The sequence below is a fragment of the Schistocerca nitens genome, chromosome 3, assembly GCF_023898315.1.
Source record: "Schistocerca nitens isolate TAMUIC-IGC-003100 chromosome 3, iqSchNite1.1, whole genome shotgun sequence".
Taxonomy (NCBI): Eukaryota; Metazoa; Arthropoda; class Insecta; order Orthoptera; family Acrididae; genus Schistocerca; species Schistocerca nitens.
In genome coordinates this window covers 936,542,422-936,561,883 of record NC_064616.1, presented here as the reverse complement: position 1 = coordinate 936,561,883, position 19,462 = coordinate 936,542,422, and the positions used below count along the sequence as shown (strand labels likewise).

The 19,462-nt window shown below is 37.3% G+C and overlaps 1 protein-coding gene across 7 annotated transcripts in view; it reads right to left on the bottom strand.

The window, feature by feature from the left end:
- The window catches only part of LOC126249014 (coiled-coil domain-containing protein 177), a 280,978-nt gene that overhangs the window by 96,578 nt on the left and 164,938 nt on the right, over window positions 1-19,462 (bottom strand). For 5 of the 7 annotated variants that reach the window (XM_049950607.1, XM_049950605.1, XM_049950608.1 and 2 more), the window contains 2 exons: window positions 5,267-5,372; window positions 3,348-3,524 (listed from right to left, as the gene is read on the bottom strand). In XM_049950607.1, coding sequence (XP_049806564.1) covers window positions 3,348-3,524; window positions 5,267-5,372 — 283 coding nt within the window. The remainder of the gene's footprint in view (window positions 1-3,347; window positions 3,525-5,266; window positions 5,373-19,462) is intronic. The other 2 variants (XM_049950610.1, XM_049950609.1) reach the window with 2 other exon arrangements.

Below are 19,462 nucleotides of genomic sequence, written 5' to 3'. Positions count from 1 at the left end.
CTGCAAGTGAAAAATGGATTACATTTCAACTACAAGGGTATGCATTTCTTGTGAGAAAGTTAAATAAAGTAAAGAAAGAAAATATTTAACTGAATAGTCTTTTCTAACAAAATGGCTTTTTGCCATTGAGATTGTAGTCCCCCACCCCCCTTTTTTTTATTGCAAATCAGCCTTCAGCAAACATGAAGGTATAAATGTTGACAGTCCCACTACAGGTGAAAATTTTAAAAAAATGTTCCAGAATATTAAGTATGTTACCAAGTGAACCGAACGAACTGGTGCATTTCTGCAAGACTATGCCCTGCGCTTATGTAGTGTGAATCAACTTTGGTGCAAGATTGAAGAAACTTGTAGTTCTAAGTTAAATAACTACAAAGTTGCAAGTATATATTGTACAAAATATATGAGGTTGTTCATGTAGCCATTTATTTTACAAATAACATCTGAAATGAAAAGAATATAATAAAACAAAGCTATGGAGATGGCCTTTGAATCAATAGTAATAACAATAAAGACAATCAAGAGCAGCTTAATAGTAGTTGGCCTCTACAGATCACAGATGGATTATTCTGTCATCTACATTAATTGATTGCATGATACTGCCATGAGCTGTGGTGCATACAGTGAGGCATAGTAGTTAGTATCACAAGGTGGTGTGCTGCCAGTCACCAGTTCAAATCAAATCACCAGCAAGTATTTGTTATTTAGCATTTATCATTTATCAATTACTTCTGAAATTTTTTATTTTTATAATGTTTGCACATTCTGGCATATTAAATGTTTGTATAAATAGCACTCACATCTAGGATGCAGGTCTGTTCTCTCTCTAGGCTGGCATCCATCCTAAACGTGCTTTCAGTGCCGAATGTTGTACTTCACTGACAACCCTGCTTTCAGATTCGATGGGTATGACATGACATTGTTTGGTGAAGATGCCAGGTACTTAAAACATCTACATCACTGTGACTCCAAGTAGGCAACACAAAAGCCATACAAGTAAGCAGCTAACGAAATTTCTGAAAGGATTTGATGGAGTTGCCAGATATGATAGGTGGGACAACATGATGTCATTGGCAAAGATGTAATTTTAGTTGGATGGCACAATTCAGCCGTGGTTCAGTAATGATGAAGGGGAGGTTGGTAGTTGGGGCAAACTCTAAATTAAAGAAAACATTTGGCAACAATTGGCAACAAATCTGCTTAGCAGAAGGATAACTGAAGAACAGGACCCAATGTCATGAGGAAATGACAAAGTCTTACATACAGAATACTTTGGCTCTAGGCCACACTGTGAATCCAAATATGACAGAAGCCAACAAAACCTCACACTTGATGAAAGGTAAGGAAAGTCACAACTGAGGAATTCATGAACTAGTGCCAGCACTTCAAGGAAATGCAACAAAGGAGAGTCAGGAGAAAGAGGTATGACCGACTCCTGAATGTAGTCCCTATGGCAGTTGTGGAAGACCTCAATGACATTTTCTCCATCATACGTCAGGTACTAAGAGAAGAAATACCTCCCATACACCAGGTAGTAAGTCAACAGTACAGCAGTTTATGACCGCCAGAACTGTCAGTCCAAGTACACAAGAGATATAAATTATGAATGTCGACCCCATACATCAGAAGGTAACAGAGAATGTTTATGCAGAATGTTTCTTTAGCACCAATTCCCACTACTAGTTGAATGTTCCAGAAGAATAGACTCGGCCACAGCATCTGACCAACGCAAGTATGAGGGTTATTCGGAAAGTAAGGTCTGTTCCGATGCAAAATGGAAACCACAGTGAAAATCTGATGAAGTTTTTCACAGACGCATTGGCCAGTGCCTCTAGTATGCCTGTCAATCATTCCACTTTGCTCATTTCAGTTCTGAGCACTTGGTGAGCACGTAAAGATGCATAGAACAATAGTGTCTCCCGCCAAGTATGAGGGCCTGGTATGAGATTTCACCTGATGTCATGCAGCCCACATAACATAGCTGTCATGCATTTCCTTCTCCATGACAACTCTTGGCCGCACTCTGCAGGGGCAATGACCATCCTCCTGGGGTGTTTTCAATGGGAACTGTTTGATCACCCACAATGGAGCCAATAACTGACTCTTCCTGAGTTTCATCTCTGCTCACATTAACCACTGGCAATGAAGACAATATTCTGGCACAGACAACGAGCTGTAGACCAGCAGAGAGAATTGGCACAAAAAGTTGATACAATGCTACACAAATGTCTAAATCAGAGCAGTGACTATGTAGAGAAGAAGCTGGAAGATGTAGGTAACTGTTGCAAAAAAAAAAAAACATATTTGATTTTCACAGTGGTTTCCATTTTTTGACTGATCGGACCTTACTTTCCAAATAGGCCTTCTACAATCAACTCCCCTGCCATGTATAAAGCTCTGGAAATGAACATGCATTTGAAGAGCAGATGACAACACACCACTATGTTTCCATTGTGGACATCCAGGATACACTGAATGCTATTCCACGGAATGGTAATGAGTGTTCATCGACTGTAACCCCGCAAGACATCAATCATTACAAAAGTCCTGTCCTTGCTAATCAACTGCAAATGATTAAGATCTACCTGTGGTATGAAGCCCATTGCCATACACTGGATCATGTCACTCCTCATCATGCCATAGCCACTTCTCATTGTTGCACAGAGGTACCTGCCTTTTGGCTAGCCACTGAATTCAGGAAAAGTGTGTGAGATGACCATCTATGAAGATGTGGCTGTCACATATGCAAATCCTATGTGGGAAAAATGAACAATGTGTCAAGAAATCTCATCATCATCATCATCAACAGTCAACCTGTGTCAGAGCTAGCTGGGTCAGGGACTGCTTTTTCAGTATACATAGCCATTCACCGTAATTATTTGTTGGAAAATATCTTGCATCACCAGCAAACATCACAGATTTGTTAGGATTCTTCCAATTTACCTGGTACAGTTTTCAAATGGGTTTACAGCCATCATCATCTGGCAACATAAGCTGCTCAAGTAATGCTAAGAGCACACTCAAACTTACCACCTTCAGTGATGGATGTTTAAACTCCATTCAGAATGTCAAATGTAATGCAATAATTTTTCTAAGAAGTGGACAATGTTGCCTCATCCTGTACAATGTCTGCAGATTTGCCACATTCATACCATTCCTGTTACTTTTTTGTTGTTGTTGAATAATCCAACCTACAATGAGCTCACTGTTAATTCCTTTCCTTGAATGATGATATGGAAAATTTCCACTTACCTCCAGTGAGAGAAAAAGAAGAAACTGTAATGAGCTACAGCGAAATAAAGACATCAAGCTTATGAATGTGATTCCACAGGATTAAAAATAGGTACCTTGTTTTCTTGCTTTTGAATTGGTTTCTTTGTTCAGTTGCACTTCCTTCTGAGATCCTTCTGGAATTCTTGAGCTGTCAGACGATACATCAAAAGGAGGATAGTTCTCTTTCATTTGGCCCCTATTGGAACACATTAACAATGAGTTTCGAATTGCTCTGCATATCTCCAGCTTATCTGTAAATCAAAAGTTGAGGGGCATATTTCATTCACCTATGCAACAAGGAAGATACATATACTTCCACGTTATAAGAGAACAGCCTTAAAAATTTGACAATGGCTTGTGTGTGATTGAGGTTTATATTCCAAATGCGATTACATCACTCAATAATGAAGTTTTCTGTTCTGAAGGTTATATAATAATGACGGAATATTTCAATCATTTACAGTGTTAAACATGATATATGACAATACTCAAATACATTTTTAACATTTAGCTATAATTATACCATTTAAACATGCACAATGCACATGCTTTGCTAATGAAGGTCGTGCAGTTTTCTTCCATATTTTATCCTTTAACTTTCAAGTATGACAATACAGACCTACAGTGTAGATACTTCTATGGAGGGGAGAAAAAGGTGGGTTTTCAAGTTATTCATCACATTTTGATTTTCAGAGAGTCTGCAGAAATTTTGGAGGGATTTAGAGAAATCATGGAAAACCTAAATCAGGGTGCCCAGACACGCATTTGAACTGTTGTCCTCCAAACTGCAAGTCCAGTGTGCTAACCACGGCACCACCTAACTCAGTTTTATAAAACTAGTGTAAGTATATTCTCTCCGAAAATAGCTTCATCTCCTCCTTTCAATGGGAATATTGGAAATTTGTTCTGAGCTCCATAGCACATGTTAATTTGGAAACCTCAGTTTAAGTTCTCTACTTCTACTAGACATTTGTTTAAACTTAATTTTCAGTTCATATTTTCATTCTATCTTTTACATGTCTTTAAAATTTCCAATACTATTAACTTCTTTCCTCTTCTTCCTCTTTTTCTTTTTTCAAAAGGCTAAACCTTGTCTCTGCAGCCACAGCTTCCTCTCTTCAGCAGTCCTATTCATTTCCATGTATGAAGATAATCCTGTCTCACTAATCATGTTTTTTAAATAGGACAATAAAAATGAATCCTGAAAAACATATTGTTTTCTGTGGTTTCTCTTTGATACATAAGGTCAAATTTAATCTCCCACATCAGAGAGCTTTTTCCCCAAACTTGCTACAGCATTACTATCTTCTTGCTCACTTCTCAGTGAAAGTTTCTTTTAAATAATTTTTGAAAGCTTCCTTTGGATCAAATTTGATAATTTTGCAGATACTTGAAAATTATTCTAAATATGTAAATCACTTGTAAAATTCAAGATTGATATTCAGTAGACTGATATATCTTTAAGACTTTTCTTCAACTGAGTTCCATACACTGATTTTCAGCTGGTGTTCTTCACTTACTCTTACACTATATGTTGTTTTTTCACAATACTTTTCTGCCCCCACATCTTCCTTGTGACTTTGCAGGTCTTATTTAGAATCTGTATCTAACAAACTTATTTATTATTTATAATAGTTATTATTTAACTTTGAAAATCATGACCCTCATTCCTACTTAACAGTAATAGTTACTTCTGCATGTTTTTTGAATACTATTAATATTTTAATAATGGCATACTAATTGATATCCTCAGCAGAAGAAAGAGAGGAAAAGACACAAATGCAATGAATAATACATTTTGTTTTTCGAACCCCAATCAAAATCAAAATCAAAATCATCAACAATGTATAAAGGATAATACTTTAATTTCATTGAAGAGTTGCTACAAATATGACACAGTATTCACAAAGAATTAGCTCTTGCGTAAAATAGTTTCCATTGCTGACAAAATGATACAGAAGTATTAATAAACAGATAACAGAGTATTACTCACTTAATCTTTCCCTCTCTTGCACAATATATAATTTATAGACTTCATCTGACGAGAGGCCCAGTTCTTCTCTGTATTCTTCAACACTCTTACGGAGGAGTTCTACGGGCTAAACAGTTATATTGTGTGAGAATGGATCATTCAGTTGAAACACCAATCTTAATATTAAAAAATACAGCCAAAATTATGAAATGACATGTGTGATATGACAGCAGATCACTGAGATTCATCTACAACACCACAGAGTAACCTATCAGCTGACATAAATCGTTTGTCACAACCATAAGTCTATGTCTCCAACCCTTATGCATCACCACATTTAGTAGAAATAAATCAACTCCATGCACAAATAAAGCAACTCCATGCACTGACATATCACAACTCACATATTGGTCAAAGAAACTTTTCTTGTTCCATACTAACAATTACAGAAAATTATCACTGAAATGTCGAATGACATGTGAGGAGGACTACTGCACTAACCAGTAAGAGACAAGATTGTGCAGCATACACTGTATTCCTCACTGCTTACTGTTACTGAGTAGGGACTCTATTCATTGTACCACAACCAACATTTAGACACAATATTAAGACATTCTCACATTTGTATGCCACCAAAGTGATGGATGCCCTTATCAAACATTCTATTCTAGGTGCAGCATTCTGGAGCTGATATATGTATTTTTATGTGTTTTCAGATCAAGTGATTCCCCTGTGTGGAAACACATCAGTGTAGAGAAGGATTGATTCTCTTATGGAGAAAAAACACTGGCAGTAAGGTACGAAAGAATGGAATAAACATAGTACACCCTAATTGTAGATATAGAGTCTGTTCAAAATTTTATGTAGAAACATCAATGCATGGAGAACTAAAGTTCTGGTTGCTCAATACCAATATATTTAGAAAAAAGTTATCTATGAAATTGTGTGAAGTAATTGAAACGGAGTGACAGATTGTATGTAACTAACAAGAAATGTGGTAAAAAATTGCAGTGTGGCAGGAAAACGGGGACCAACAAGGAATGTGATAGCAATAGGAGATTGAAAAAAATCGAACACTTAATCTTACTGTTTACATAAATGCCAATGCCTAATATATGCTTGAGTACAATATTTACTTGGGTTAGTAAGTTTTTAATGCTATAGGTAAACTATTACCAGCCCCACAGCAGATTTTGATGTCTAGGGAGTTAATTCTCTTTTTGATTCCTTCAGAAAAAGTTACCATAAGCAGTCCATATCTATGTTACTATAGTTTTTAGGTTCAGATTATTTAGAAATGTTTGATGTTTGTGCATTGCCACTTATCACATGGTCATTTTCCATCATAGCTGAACCCTTCTGTTCCTTGACTGATCTGCCACTTTTTCTTCAGGCTATTCCATGCCGATTTGACATAATTATTTAAATAAGAGCTTCAGACATAACAGTCAACCGAGAGTTTTTAATAATACTTCTTAACATAGGACATTACTTACTACCAGTAAACCTCCAATTCATTAAAGAATAAAACTCTTGTATAAAACAGCAGATTGTTTGGCACCCCTGCAGTTAGGCAAGCACGCGTATACGAAGCTCTCGCTAAATTAAGTGATTAATATTGAAATAAGAGCTAATTTAGTTAATATTAAATTTTAGCCTATTGTATTTACTTCTTCTCTAGGCTATCTATTGAAGGTTTCGCTTTCCTGACCATATTTAGATCGAAAAGGAAGTATTTCGTAAAGGCCGGTAGTCACCAGTTTAGTTTACATTTTCAGGCGTAAATTTCACGCGAGAGTAGATTTTCGTTTTTGTTTAGAGTTATTGCTTCAAAGTCAAATTAATTTGTGTCTGTCATCAGAGTTTAGGGAGTTAAAACTTTCGGAAGTAAGTTTAAAAGTTTGTTTACGTTAGTGTTTATTTACGGATTAGTACAGGTTACGAAACTACTATGGTCTTGTGCCAACTTATTGTCTGCTTTTGAGTTAAGTTTGTCTGTCAAACCATGTGTGACAAATGTGGTGGTTGCCATACAAAATTTGAAAGAGGGGGTGTTCTGTGTAGACTGTAAGTTATGGTTCATTGGGACGAATGTAGCGGTGAGGAAGCGAGGGTAGAAAATGAGCCTTTTCCATGGCAGTGTAGGTTATGTAGAAAGGACAGAAAAATTGCTGAACAGGAGGCAAAAATTTTTATCCTTAAGGCTGAATTAGATAATGCAAACTTGGAATTATGTAGGTTAATGGAGGAAAAAGAGACGGGGAACTGGGAAAAGGTAGCAAGCAAAGCGGCAAAAAAGAGAAACACTTGCAAAAACTTCAAACAGTAAATCAGTTTGGCTTGCTATCTGAAGTGGAGGAAGGGCCTTATCCAGATGTAGTTGAAAGTAGGTTGAAGCAGAATATTAGCTTAAAGAAAAAAAGACAGGTCGGGATCAAACCAGAATAGGAGAAGAAGAATTCTGCTTATAGGCAGCAGTCATGGGAGGGGTGTGGGCCAGCAGCTTCAGTAGAAATTAGGTGACAAAAAACTTAAGTCAACTATGCAGGGACTTTAAGAAGGAAGATCAGGTGATTATAGCTGGGGGAGCAGGAAACAGCCTGTCTATGAATCCAAGATGACCTGGACAAAATAGGAGCAGAAACTGGGCACACAAATGTGCGGTTCATGGAGGTCTTTCAGAGCAATGAACAGCCCTCAGTAAACACTGCAATAAGGCATGTTAACACCGAGCTGAACAGGATGCTCCAGACACCGGCCAAATGTCACATAAGTGTTGTTCCAGTTAATGCTATTGGTAGGTGGGGATACACTACACACGGCCTACACCTGAATAGGAAGGGGAAAAAAAATAAGTTAGCTTCTATATTAGCAGAAACTTTAAGGGGGGAGGAGGGGGGAGGGGGGGGGCACAGTCACACAAAGGGTGATCCCAGTGGTTAATGGGTCCAGGCAGACAGGTTTTTTAGGTTAAAGCCAAAGTCCAGACAGACCGCAATCAAGATAAATAGAATAAAAGAAACTTCATGTACAGTAAATTGGGGCAAAGCAAAGGGTAGTATCAACTTAGTCCATCAAAAGAAGAGGAGAATAAAAAAATAAAGTAGATGAGCTATTAGTGTGTTTAGGTGATTTCAAAAATAAAAATGAGATTGATATACTCTGTCTGTCTGAACACCATGTAACTGTGGGGATGGATAGTGTCAGTATAAATGGGTATAATTTAGCATCTTAAACTTGTAGAGCTAGGATGGATATAGGAGGAGTTAACATTTTCGTAAAACAAGGGTATAAATACAAAGCTGTAGAAGTAAGCAAATTTTGTGTTGATTAGCACTTTGAGGTTTGTGCATGTGAACTTCAGTTAGATAATGTAGTACTCCCCATTAGGAGACTGGGATGTATTCATAAAAAAGTTTGACTCCCTATTATGCTGTCTGTCAGACAAAAAGAAGAAGTTATTAATCTGTGGTGATTTCAGTGTAAACTTTCTAAGTAATTCTGATAGGAAAAGTGAACTAGAAATGTTATTAACAACATATAACTTACAATCAGTGGTCAATGTCCCTACATGTATAACTCAAGACAGTAGCACTCCAATAGATAAAGTATTTGTACAGAAAGACGATGTAAAACACACACAAGCTTTCCCTGTGGTATATGGATTGTCAGACCATGATGCACAACTGATTCACTTACAGAACCTAACAGGGTGTACAGTTCAGAAACCATTAAATAAAAGTGTGAGGTTGCTCAACCTGTTATCTATAGAGCACTTCAGAGGAAGTTTAAGAAATTTTAATTGGGGAGATGTATATAATGAGCCAAATGCTAATGATAGATGCAACATATTTCTTGATAACTTTATAACCCTCTTCAAACATTGTTTCCAAAAGAAAATTACTAAATGTAACACCACACACTTTTCAAAGAAACTTTGGATTACTACAGATATTAATGTGTCTTCAGAAAGAAAAAGAAAACTGTATGAGAAAGCAAGAACTAGTAAAGATCTAGAAGTAGTTTTACACTATAAAAGTTATTGTAACATACTGAGAAAAGTTGTAAGGAAATCAAGAAATATGTATGTTAGAGAAGAAATTAACAACTCCGGCAATAAAATAAAATCAATATGGAGTGTTGTTAGAAGGGAGACAGGAAAAGTAACCACTGGGGTAGGTAGTATTACTATTAAAGAGAATGAGACCATCCTAACCAACAGTACACAAGTAGTTAATGTATTTAACAACCATTTCTTATGTGTAGGAGAAAAAATTGGTGAAAATAGTTCAAAAGAAAAAGGCCAGGCAGTAGATGGAAGAGTTAGTTTTGAAAAATTTTAGTCAGATTAAGTTACATCTAACAAGTTCTTGTGAAGTAAGTAAAGTTATTAAATCTTTGAAAAATAAATATTCTGTTGGAGTAGATGACATCTCTAATAAGATATTAAAACAATGTGGAGCAATTACAGCTGATGTTCTGAGTCACATATGAAATGCATCACTAACTCAAGGTATTTTCCCAGACAGGTTAAAATATGCCATTGTCAGGCCTCTCTACAAAAAGGAGGACACCACAGATATCAATAATTATTGGACAGTATCCTTGCTTACAGCATTTTCAAAAATCTTTGAGAAAATAATGTACTCAAGAATGGTTAGCCATCTCAACAGTAATGGGATACTCGGTAAATCATAGTTCAGATTTTAAAAAATGCTGTTCCACTGAGACAGCAATATACAATTTCAATGTCCACATAATAGAGTCATTAATTAGTAAAATGTCACCAACAGGAATTTTCTGTGACTTGTCCAAAGCATTTGATTGTGTGAACCATGACATTATGTTACAGAAATTACAATTCTTTGGTATAAATTGGATAGCATATGAGTGGTTTAAGTCATACCTACAGAACAGGAAACAAAAAGTTTCTTTATATTGGTCAAGTGATGTAAATAAGTTTGCCACTTCATCTAACTGGGGTGAAATTACATTAGGTGTTCCACAGGGTTCAATCATGGGTCGCCTTCTATTCTTGACATATATGAGTGACCTCCCTTCTTATCTGAAACAACAAGCTGAACTGACACTGTTTGCTGATGATACAAGCATCATTATTAATCTAGTAAAAGAAACTCCAATTGAAAATGATACAAATAAGGTCTTTGGAAAAGTCATTAATTGGTTTTCTGCAAATGGGCTTGCCCTAAACTTTGAAAAAACACAGTACATCCAATTTTCTGCTGCAAAAAGTACAGTTTCTTCAATAAATATAACACATCAACTGAAGTCAGTAGGCAGAGTAGAGCATACTAAGTTTTTGGGTGTACATATAGATGAGAATCTTAATTGAAAAGTTCATATTTTGGATCTTCTAAAGTGACTAGGTTCAGAAACTTTTGCAATCAGAATAATTTCCAATTTTGAAGATACAGAAATTAGTAAGCTAACATACTTTGCATACTTTCACTCTCTGATGTCATATGGAATAATATTTTGGGAGTAACTCAACACTTACACAAAAAGTATTCACTGCTCAAAAGAAAGTGGTTAGAATAATGTGTGGGGTTCTTAGTCACACGTCTTGTAGGCATCTTTTTAAAAGATTTGGAATTCTTACAACAGCCTCACAGTACATTTACTCACTAATGAAATTTGTTCTCAATAACACAGACTAGTTTAACAACAACAGTGACATTCATGATTATAATACCAGAAAAGAGAATGACTTACAATATCCTTAACTCTACCTATCTTTGGCACAGAAAGTTGTAAAATATGCTGCTATAAAAATTTTTGACAAATTACCAGATGAAATGAAATGTCTGACAGACAGCAGTAATAGCTTCAAAAATAAATTGAAATCATATCTCCTTGACAACTCCTTCTATACCATAGATGAATTCTTGAATAGGAATAAATAAATCTATTAATATTGTATATGCATGTTGTGCCATTTAAGGGAATAGGGTAAATAAGAGAAATATTAATCTTTAACACTGTACTGCAATTGATCAGTGGAACACGCAACCAACTAACTAACATCTTATTACTTTATACATGAGTTAATGTGTGAAATATTTCACTTTAAGCATGTAATCTAGAAAAAAATTAGATAATGCTTGAAAGTATGTTTAAACATTGTTGGAAGTCACTGTGCCCTCATTATGAAACAATGAATGAATAAAGTCTGGGTATTTATGCAAACATCAGTTATGCTGCCTCAAGACAAACACACAGTTTCTAACTGTAATACTGGTCTTAATGGGTTAAAGTTTTAACATAAGTTGTTTATGACAACATTTTAAATTTGGTCGAAAATTACAAGAAATACTGAAAATTAAATTTTTGTTGCCTCTGGAAGCCATTAGCAAGGCAACACGCAACTGGTACAAAGTTCTGGGAGAGTCACTTAGTAATATAAATAATATGAAGTTCATTATCTAACTTTTCTTATTACAGACCATTTTGCACAGTTCCCTTCCTTTCTATACCATATTACAATCATTTTGTGATCATTGACTTCTTTAGTGTTGCACTGGTGTCACATTTTTTATTTTTTTTATTTTTTGCAGTGTAGCCATTATAGACAGATGAATATTTCTGCAGAAATGTATCACATTTGGAACTGATGTCTGAAATATCAAGCTAGTCAGCTCTGCAAGCTTCCCTTAAATAAATCTATTGTGACAAACGATTTTCTTTGTTAGTGCTTCAGTGTACATAGTTACTGTTGAACCAAAATCTTCTGATACATCAGGATGTGACACCAAAAAAACCACTTGAAATCTAGATCATCCCTGTGACAAATAGGATTTCCTGTGATCCAGGAAAGGAATGGAAACGATTGTGGAGTAGAAGCAAGGTCAAGAATAGAAGATAGAAGCCTGGTTGCTGATCCAAACATACCAACAGAGGCATATAATCTTACAAGAAGAGTATGGACTACCCTAAACCATGTGAGGATAGGCATAAGAACCTGATGCAGGGAAATGATGACTGCATGGGGCCTCTCAAATGACCCTCAGTGCAAGTGTGGACTCAACCAATTGATGGACCACCTGATCAAGAGCACTGTGCATGGCTTTTGTGGTGAACATGGGGACATACTTGAACTTATGGCCAAAGCAATTGTATTGTGTAAAATCTAGTATTATGTAATGCTGAACGTGTCTTATTTTATATTGTAATCTCTTTTTTAATATTCTCCTTGTAAATACCAAACAAGTAAATAAATAAATAATAAAGTGTATGTGTCAAGTAGTCCATTAAGGCTAAACAAACTGTTGTTTTATAATTTAATAGATGTGAATTTCATTGTCATGACACATAAAAATGATATATAATGATATATACTAAGGTGTTACTATGAAGTACAATTCCAACGATAAATTCTGCAATTAATGTCAAATTATGTGTTTTATGCAATATTTACACCATGTTTAGCTCTTGATCTATCAAAAGATTAGTAATGAGACCATTATTAGCCAAGTTTCAGCATACTGATTCATTCTTCTATGACTATTTAATACAACAACTTTATGGTTATAAATGAAAAGCACAAAGTGTAGATGTTCTGCAGTATTTAGTTGGTAAAGAAATTATTTACTTTTCCTTAAAAATGATCCACAAATATTTGTCTGCATTATTAAGGATTATTCATTAGGAGTATACTGCTAATAAGTATCAGTTCAGGTGAACCACAAGCTTCTACATATTTTTTATAAACAATATTTACTTATACCTACAATTTTGAATTTTTTCATGTCACTGATGGAAATTACACTCTAATCTTCCTTCCTTTTCACAAAGATATGAAAGGTTTTTTTTTCTCTACATAATCTCTACAAATGTGAACTGATAAACTATGTTATTAAATTTAATAGTTGTATTCATGTCTTTCAATGCTGTTCAGATTGCATGACAGGGTGGTGGTGAAAGGGGGGTGGGGGTTATATTCCAGATTTCCATGCAAAGCTCTGTCATCCAGAGCTACCTGCACCTACGTCACTGTGGAGACACATTGGTAAACAGGTCATGAGTGCTAGTTGCATTCTCCAAGTAGTATTGGTTTGTGTTTCGGTAGTGTAGTGATTCGTATTGTGATTCCTACCTTTCTGCTCAATACTGATCTGTCAAAGTAATATGAGGTGCTACCCAAAATATCTGAGAATTTCAATGTAAAAATGAGAAAACTATACTTAAATCCTCGTGTCCTCTGTCACCTTCAAAATAGTCACCCTGGGCATGTTTGATATGATCCCAATGTTGTTCTCATTTTTAGAAGCACTCCTGGATGTCTGCAGGGTGAAGAGTGTTCAGGACACATTACAATTCCACTTGGATGTCTTTAATCAAGTCAAAATGTCACCCTTTCAAAATTATTTTCATCTTTGGGAACAGGCAGAAGTCACACAGGGCTTGGTGTAGCAAGGTGGGGGACTGTTGCTATGTTGTTTTTGCCCCAGGATTCCTTCACAATGAGCAAGGTGTTCATGGGTGTGTTGTCATGGTGCACCAACCAGTCTCTATAACTCTGGCAATTTGCGCCAAACATTTCCCCTCATTTGCCTCAAAATTTTACAGTAAAACTGCCCATTCACAGTCTGACCAGATGTAACAAACTCATGCACTATTCCCCAAATGCTGAAAAAAAATTATCAGCATTGACTTCATGTTGCTGCAAACTTGTCAAGCATTTGTTGGCTTTGAAGAAGATGGTGTTTTCCATTGTGATGATTGCTCCTTCATTTCAGGGTCATGTACATATACCCGAGATTCATCAGCTGTTATGGCACTCAGTAAGAATTTTGGACACTCCCTGAACTTTTTCTTGCAGCTCAATGCATATCTGAATTCTGAGGTTTCATTAGTCAATGCTGAGAAGGTGAGGCACAAACTTTGCTGCAATTTGTCTCATGTTCAATTAATTGGCCAGATCCCATTGACGTGTACCATACAACACAAGTGTGTTACAAAGATCGAGATTTGTCTGTCTTCGGTCTTCGTGAATCACTTCACAAACATACATAATCATTTCCGGTGGTGTGCATGTTCAGTTCGACCAGAATGTTCGTCATCTTCAGCAAATTTTCGACCTTACTTGAAACACTTGAACCATTCAAATGTTCTTGCTTTATTCAGTGGACTGTCACCAAATGCCTCTGTCAGCATGCAGGGTGTTTCAGCCAGTAGCGGATATATGTGGGGGGTGTGCAGGGCATGCATCCCTCCTTGCCTCCCCCCCCCTAGTGGTACCACTCGCAATGCCACCCGTTCCACCCCAATCAGTCAGCTCACATGCTAATCATTCATTTCTTTCATCAGTCGAGTCGACTGCATCGAGTTATTGAGTAGTTGCACTTTCCTACATAGCATGCATGTCCACGTCATCATATTTTATACATTTCTGTCTGGCACATAGATAGCTAACACATACCTACGAGTAAAGTCGCGGCTATTCTCATAATCTCGATATGTTATTGTGTCTGGTATTTGTTTGAGAAAAGTCTCAAATATTCTACTGTTTTCTTGTACAGAGATCTTTCGATACATAGCGCTATAAATACGGACTATTCACTGAATGGGAAGCTAGTTTACATTCAGAAGCAGAAATATTAAGACTGAAGAATGAATAAGTAAAAAGTCCTAGTTGTAGCAAGTGCAAGTGTGAAGATTAATTAAGAGTGAGAGTGATCAGTTGATTGTAATTCATAGTAATTTCTCAGCAAAACAATATTTTTACTAATAATGTAATACAAGTTAAGTATGGGAAACTATTGATGCATATATCTCCGGTAATAGTGACTATCGAGAAGATTCCTGAAAACGCATTGTTACTATATAGGCCCTCTATCAAACGCACTAGAAAGAAATGGATTCAACAATGAAAGTTCCACACACATAAATTGCCGGTTGACATCAGCATTGGAAACTCACCCTTATATTATGTGTCATAAGGTACATATTGGCTTGTCGCCTTCACAGTAGGTATTTGTTCACACTGCATAAAAGTCTGGAAGCGAATATTATGGCAGTGAATGTCCTCAAAACAACCGAGCCATATATATATGGGAAGAGAGTCACTGCCAGGTAGTCAGTTTGAAAGTTACAATCGTCCTGCTAACTTCGAAATGGTAAAAAGTGAACAACTGTGATTATTGGCTATTACCACATATTTCAGTCAGCGTTGTGCTTAGTGATATTAGAAATACATGGAGTGTGAACATGTGTGTTTTAATGTTAAGTGTACTAGTGCAGTTTTTCAACATTGCAGCATACAAAATCATTAATTACTTTTGAATACATTGTGGGAGTGAATAGCGATCAATGCTGTTACAAATATTTACTATCAAAAACAGACTTGATCACAAATTACTTATTCCGGTGACCGGTTTTGACCACAACTGTGGTCATCTTCAGACCAATGAGTAAGAACCTTCTTCTGGTGGTAATTCACTACTAGTGATTCTTCTGGTGGTAAATAACTACTAGTGATTTACCACCAGAAGGAGGTTCTTACTCATTGGTCTGAAGATGACCACAGTTGTGGTCGAAACCGGTCACCGGAATAAATAATTTGTAGTCAAGACTGTTTGTGACAGTAAAAAAGTACAAAGACATGGCTGAGGTTGACAATGAAGGAGGATTGAGTTAATGGCTTAGCTCTGTTGAACACTCACCCTGACATTGATTGTCCCATTGACGAGTAATTAACCAATTTTCCAGGAAGAATAGGTGCATAGAATTCATCATTTAAGGAAGAGAACCACAATTGAAACTTTTTCATATCATAAGATGGCATTGTCTTGTATATGTGTATAATCAGTTTTAATAAAACTGTCTTAAACTTTGCGTGTGACTTAATTATTTTTTATTACGGTAAAAGTAAAGGTAGCTCAAGATATCTTTAGCACCCCTCCTTGAGGTTTTTCTGTATCCATGACTGGTTTCCACCCCAGTTTTCTTCAACTTGAAACAGGATCTGATGCAAATTCGTTGCTCCTTCATGTTATCGATTTCACAATTCACAGAATAACTGAAACACATCCTGACAAACACCATTATAATTACAATTGCACGCACTATAGATGACGTAACTTGGTGCCACAGTAGCTAAAACGTGTACCTCGAGACATCTAGTGCCAGAACATTGTGCTGCTACTGTTTTGACCAGTAAAGTGAAATTCTTGGGTATTTTGGATAGCACCTCATAAATAAGAATAGGTGTAATATTGTTCCATTGCTCATTGTAATGACATTGCTTGTAAAACTCAGGATGTTGTTTATCAAGCAGGTAAGACATCTAAACAGGTAGGTTAAAGGGATGGCTATCAAGAAGAATGCAAATGAAGAAACTAGCTCTAGTTTGTGTGTTTGTGATTGTGTGTCGCACTTCCCTATATCTATATGTCAAGATAAAGCTGTACTATTGTGCAGCAGTAACTGTAATATCATACTGTGGGTATATTCATGTAGACTTGAGTTGTTTTTGTATTGTCATTCCAATTCCTTATCTTTATTTTCGCTTTTCTCTGCATATTTTCGCCTCTGAGAAGAAGGGCAGTAGGAAATACATGGAATTTGATGTGACTGTTGTTGCTGTAGTTGAACCTGATAATATTAGTTAGTAGGTACTTATATTTTTAGGATGCACTGGCATCATTCTCAGTTGAATTGGTCTGGAAGGGTCCTTAAGTTTGTTAACAACAGTAGCTTAGTTTGTACAAGTGTTGCTAGAAATGGCAGTCATTTGAATTTGCATCAAGTTATTGTCCTTGGGTTCCTTCTGTCCCATGTCTTAGAAAAAGAATACTGGAATTGTTGAGGGCTGTATATATTAAGATTGTTTATCACTTTAGCATACATGATCCACTTATTATTTTTCCGTTCACTACTAATACTGCAAGCATGCGGCCCTGTATCACTGTGTTCATTCGTCTTAGAAGACGGGAGTGTCCACAGCATACTCATCATCAACTTGTAGAAGAAAGATCACCAAAGATGCTGTAATAAACATACCAGTTCATGTTCATAGTAACCTGAATAAATGAGTCAAGTTTTAGTAACTCATTCCTGGGGTATGAGTTTAAAAGGATGCATTCACCAACTGTGAGGAAAACACCACACTGTGTTGAAACCAGACCAACTTGTCAAGAGTGAGAGTTCCAACATCTGAAGGGCTAAACCAATCAACACTTTTCACCAGCCAGAAACATCAACAGTGCAGTTAATGTAACAAGAGAGAAAACAGAGAAAGAGATATCCCAGAACAAGTAAATGCCTAAGTGTGGCAGAAAATCAGCAGGTCAGGATTCTAAGCTAGCAAAACACACAAATGACTTGAGTTGGTGGCTGCCTTAACTTTGCACCTCACCAGAGGCTCACTTCAGTGCACACAGCACAGGTATGCCCTGTCAGCGGCCACCATAACCAGTTTTCTGCCTGACAGCACTATTGGTTCTGCACCCTTTGGTGCCATGGCATTGTTGACAGGGGTAGATACCAAATACCTCCCCACTTTAATGGTCACTTAAGGTCAAAAGTGCCCAAGTTTACATCTGAAACATCTAGGGAGGGAAGAGAAAGATGCCAGACACCCAGCCAGTGGTTTCATCTGTATGTCAGTATCCTTAAGTGTGGCTGCAGAAACCAAGGGCAGCTCAAAGTATGGCAACTCTTCTTCGCCAGGTTCAACAGGCTGCTGAGGTGCAGTTGGAGGGAGCAGCTCACCTCCATTGGTCGCTCTCCCCACACTGCACATTGTGGAAGATGAACACCCCCATAACATTAAGTAATAATTGTGGTTGGGGGTGGTGAGTCCCATTGCCTTATACGTTGATGGGAAATACTGGTGTCATCCATACGGGTTGAAGGCTCTTGAGTTGGCTCCTGAGGTGGCAGTTGGCTATGCACATATCATGGCGTTAATTGGTTTCTGTGTTGTGTGCACCTACTGTCCCCAATTGTGACCTCAAAAAGTTGCCGATCTCTGTGCAGGATTAACACTCCTTCTGTCCACCCCGATCAATGCCCGAATGTGTGGATGCAAACAAAAACACCCTTCCAGAACACAGGGTGTAAAAAGTGACTGCTGAGGGTGGGGGATAGGGTGCAAGAGATACAACACTGTTTGGGGCAGTCATCCAAACAGACTATGCCTATTTACCAGGGTGGTGCAGTACGTGGCTAGAATGTGTGAAAAAGCCTCATATACTAGCGTAGTTTGCACCACCTTCCTCATTTGGGTCTTAAATCTCCTGATCATTTGCTCCAGCTCAGGGTTGGATGCGGAATGGAAGGGAGCAATGGTCAGGTTCTGGATACCATTGTGGTGACAGAACACCTGAAATTCTGAACCTGTAAACTGGGGGATGTTTTCAAAGACCGTCCTGGCTGGAGCACCCTCTATTGAAAATATAATAATAGTGCCTTGACAGTGTATCTTGCTGTTGTGGTGGGCATCTGTGCTATATAGGGGAAGTTGGGCAGAGCATCTACCAATATCAACTACGTTTCCCCAAGAAAAGGACCAGAAAAATCTGTGTTGTACTCTATCCCACAGCTGAGCCAATTGAGGCCACAGCGAAAACTTCTGGGGGGGGGGGGGGGGGGGGCTGCTGGGTGCTGTGAACAGGCGTGACACTGCCAACTGCACATTCAATATGGGTACTTACCACAGGTCAATAAAAACATACATGCTGTCAAGCTAATGCTTTGATCCAAGGCATCCCCTAGTGAGAGTATTGCAGCAACTGTAGGCCGAGTGGATGGAGTGAAGATGGAACTATAATACGACACTTGTCATCCTCTGTTGTAAGCACCAACACTCCCTGATGTACACTGAGCCACTCTTTCATACAAAATAAGGTTGAAAATCAGGATGGGCATCCTTACGAAGGTGCACAGGCCATCACGATTGAAACACTGCAACAACACTGCAACTCTTGGTGATGACTTGTGGCTAATGCTACTTCTTTGGCTGTGATGAGAAGGTCGAGTAGCATTGTGTCTAACACATCATCAATTGCAAAACAAACTGCCTCCTCCATATCAAACTCTATGTTGGGAATCATGGGCAACCTAGGCAATGCATCAGCATTTGCATACTGTGTGGTGGGCTGAAAATGGATATCATAAAAATAATTGCTAAGAAATAACAACCAGTGCTGTAATCTCTGAGCTGTCTTGTCAGGAAATCTGATCCTGTGATTACAC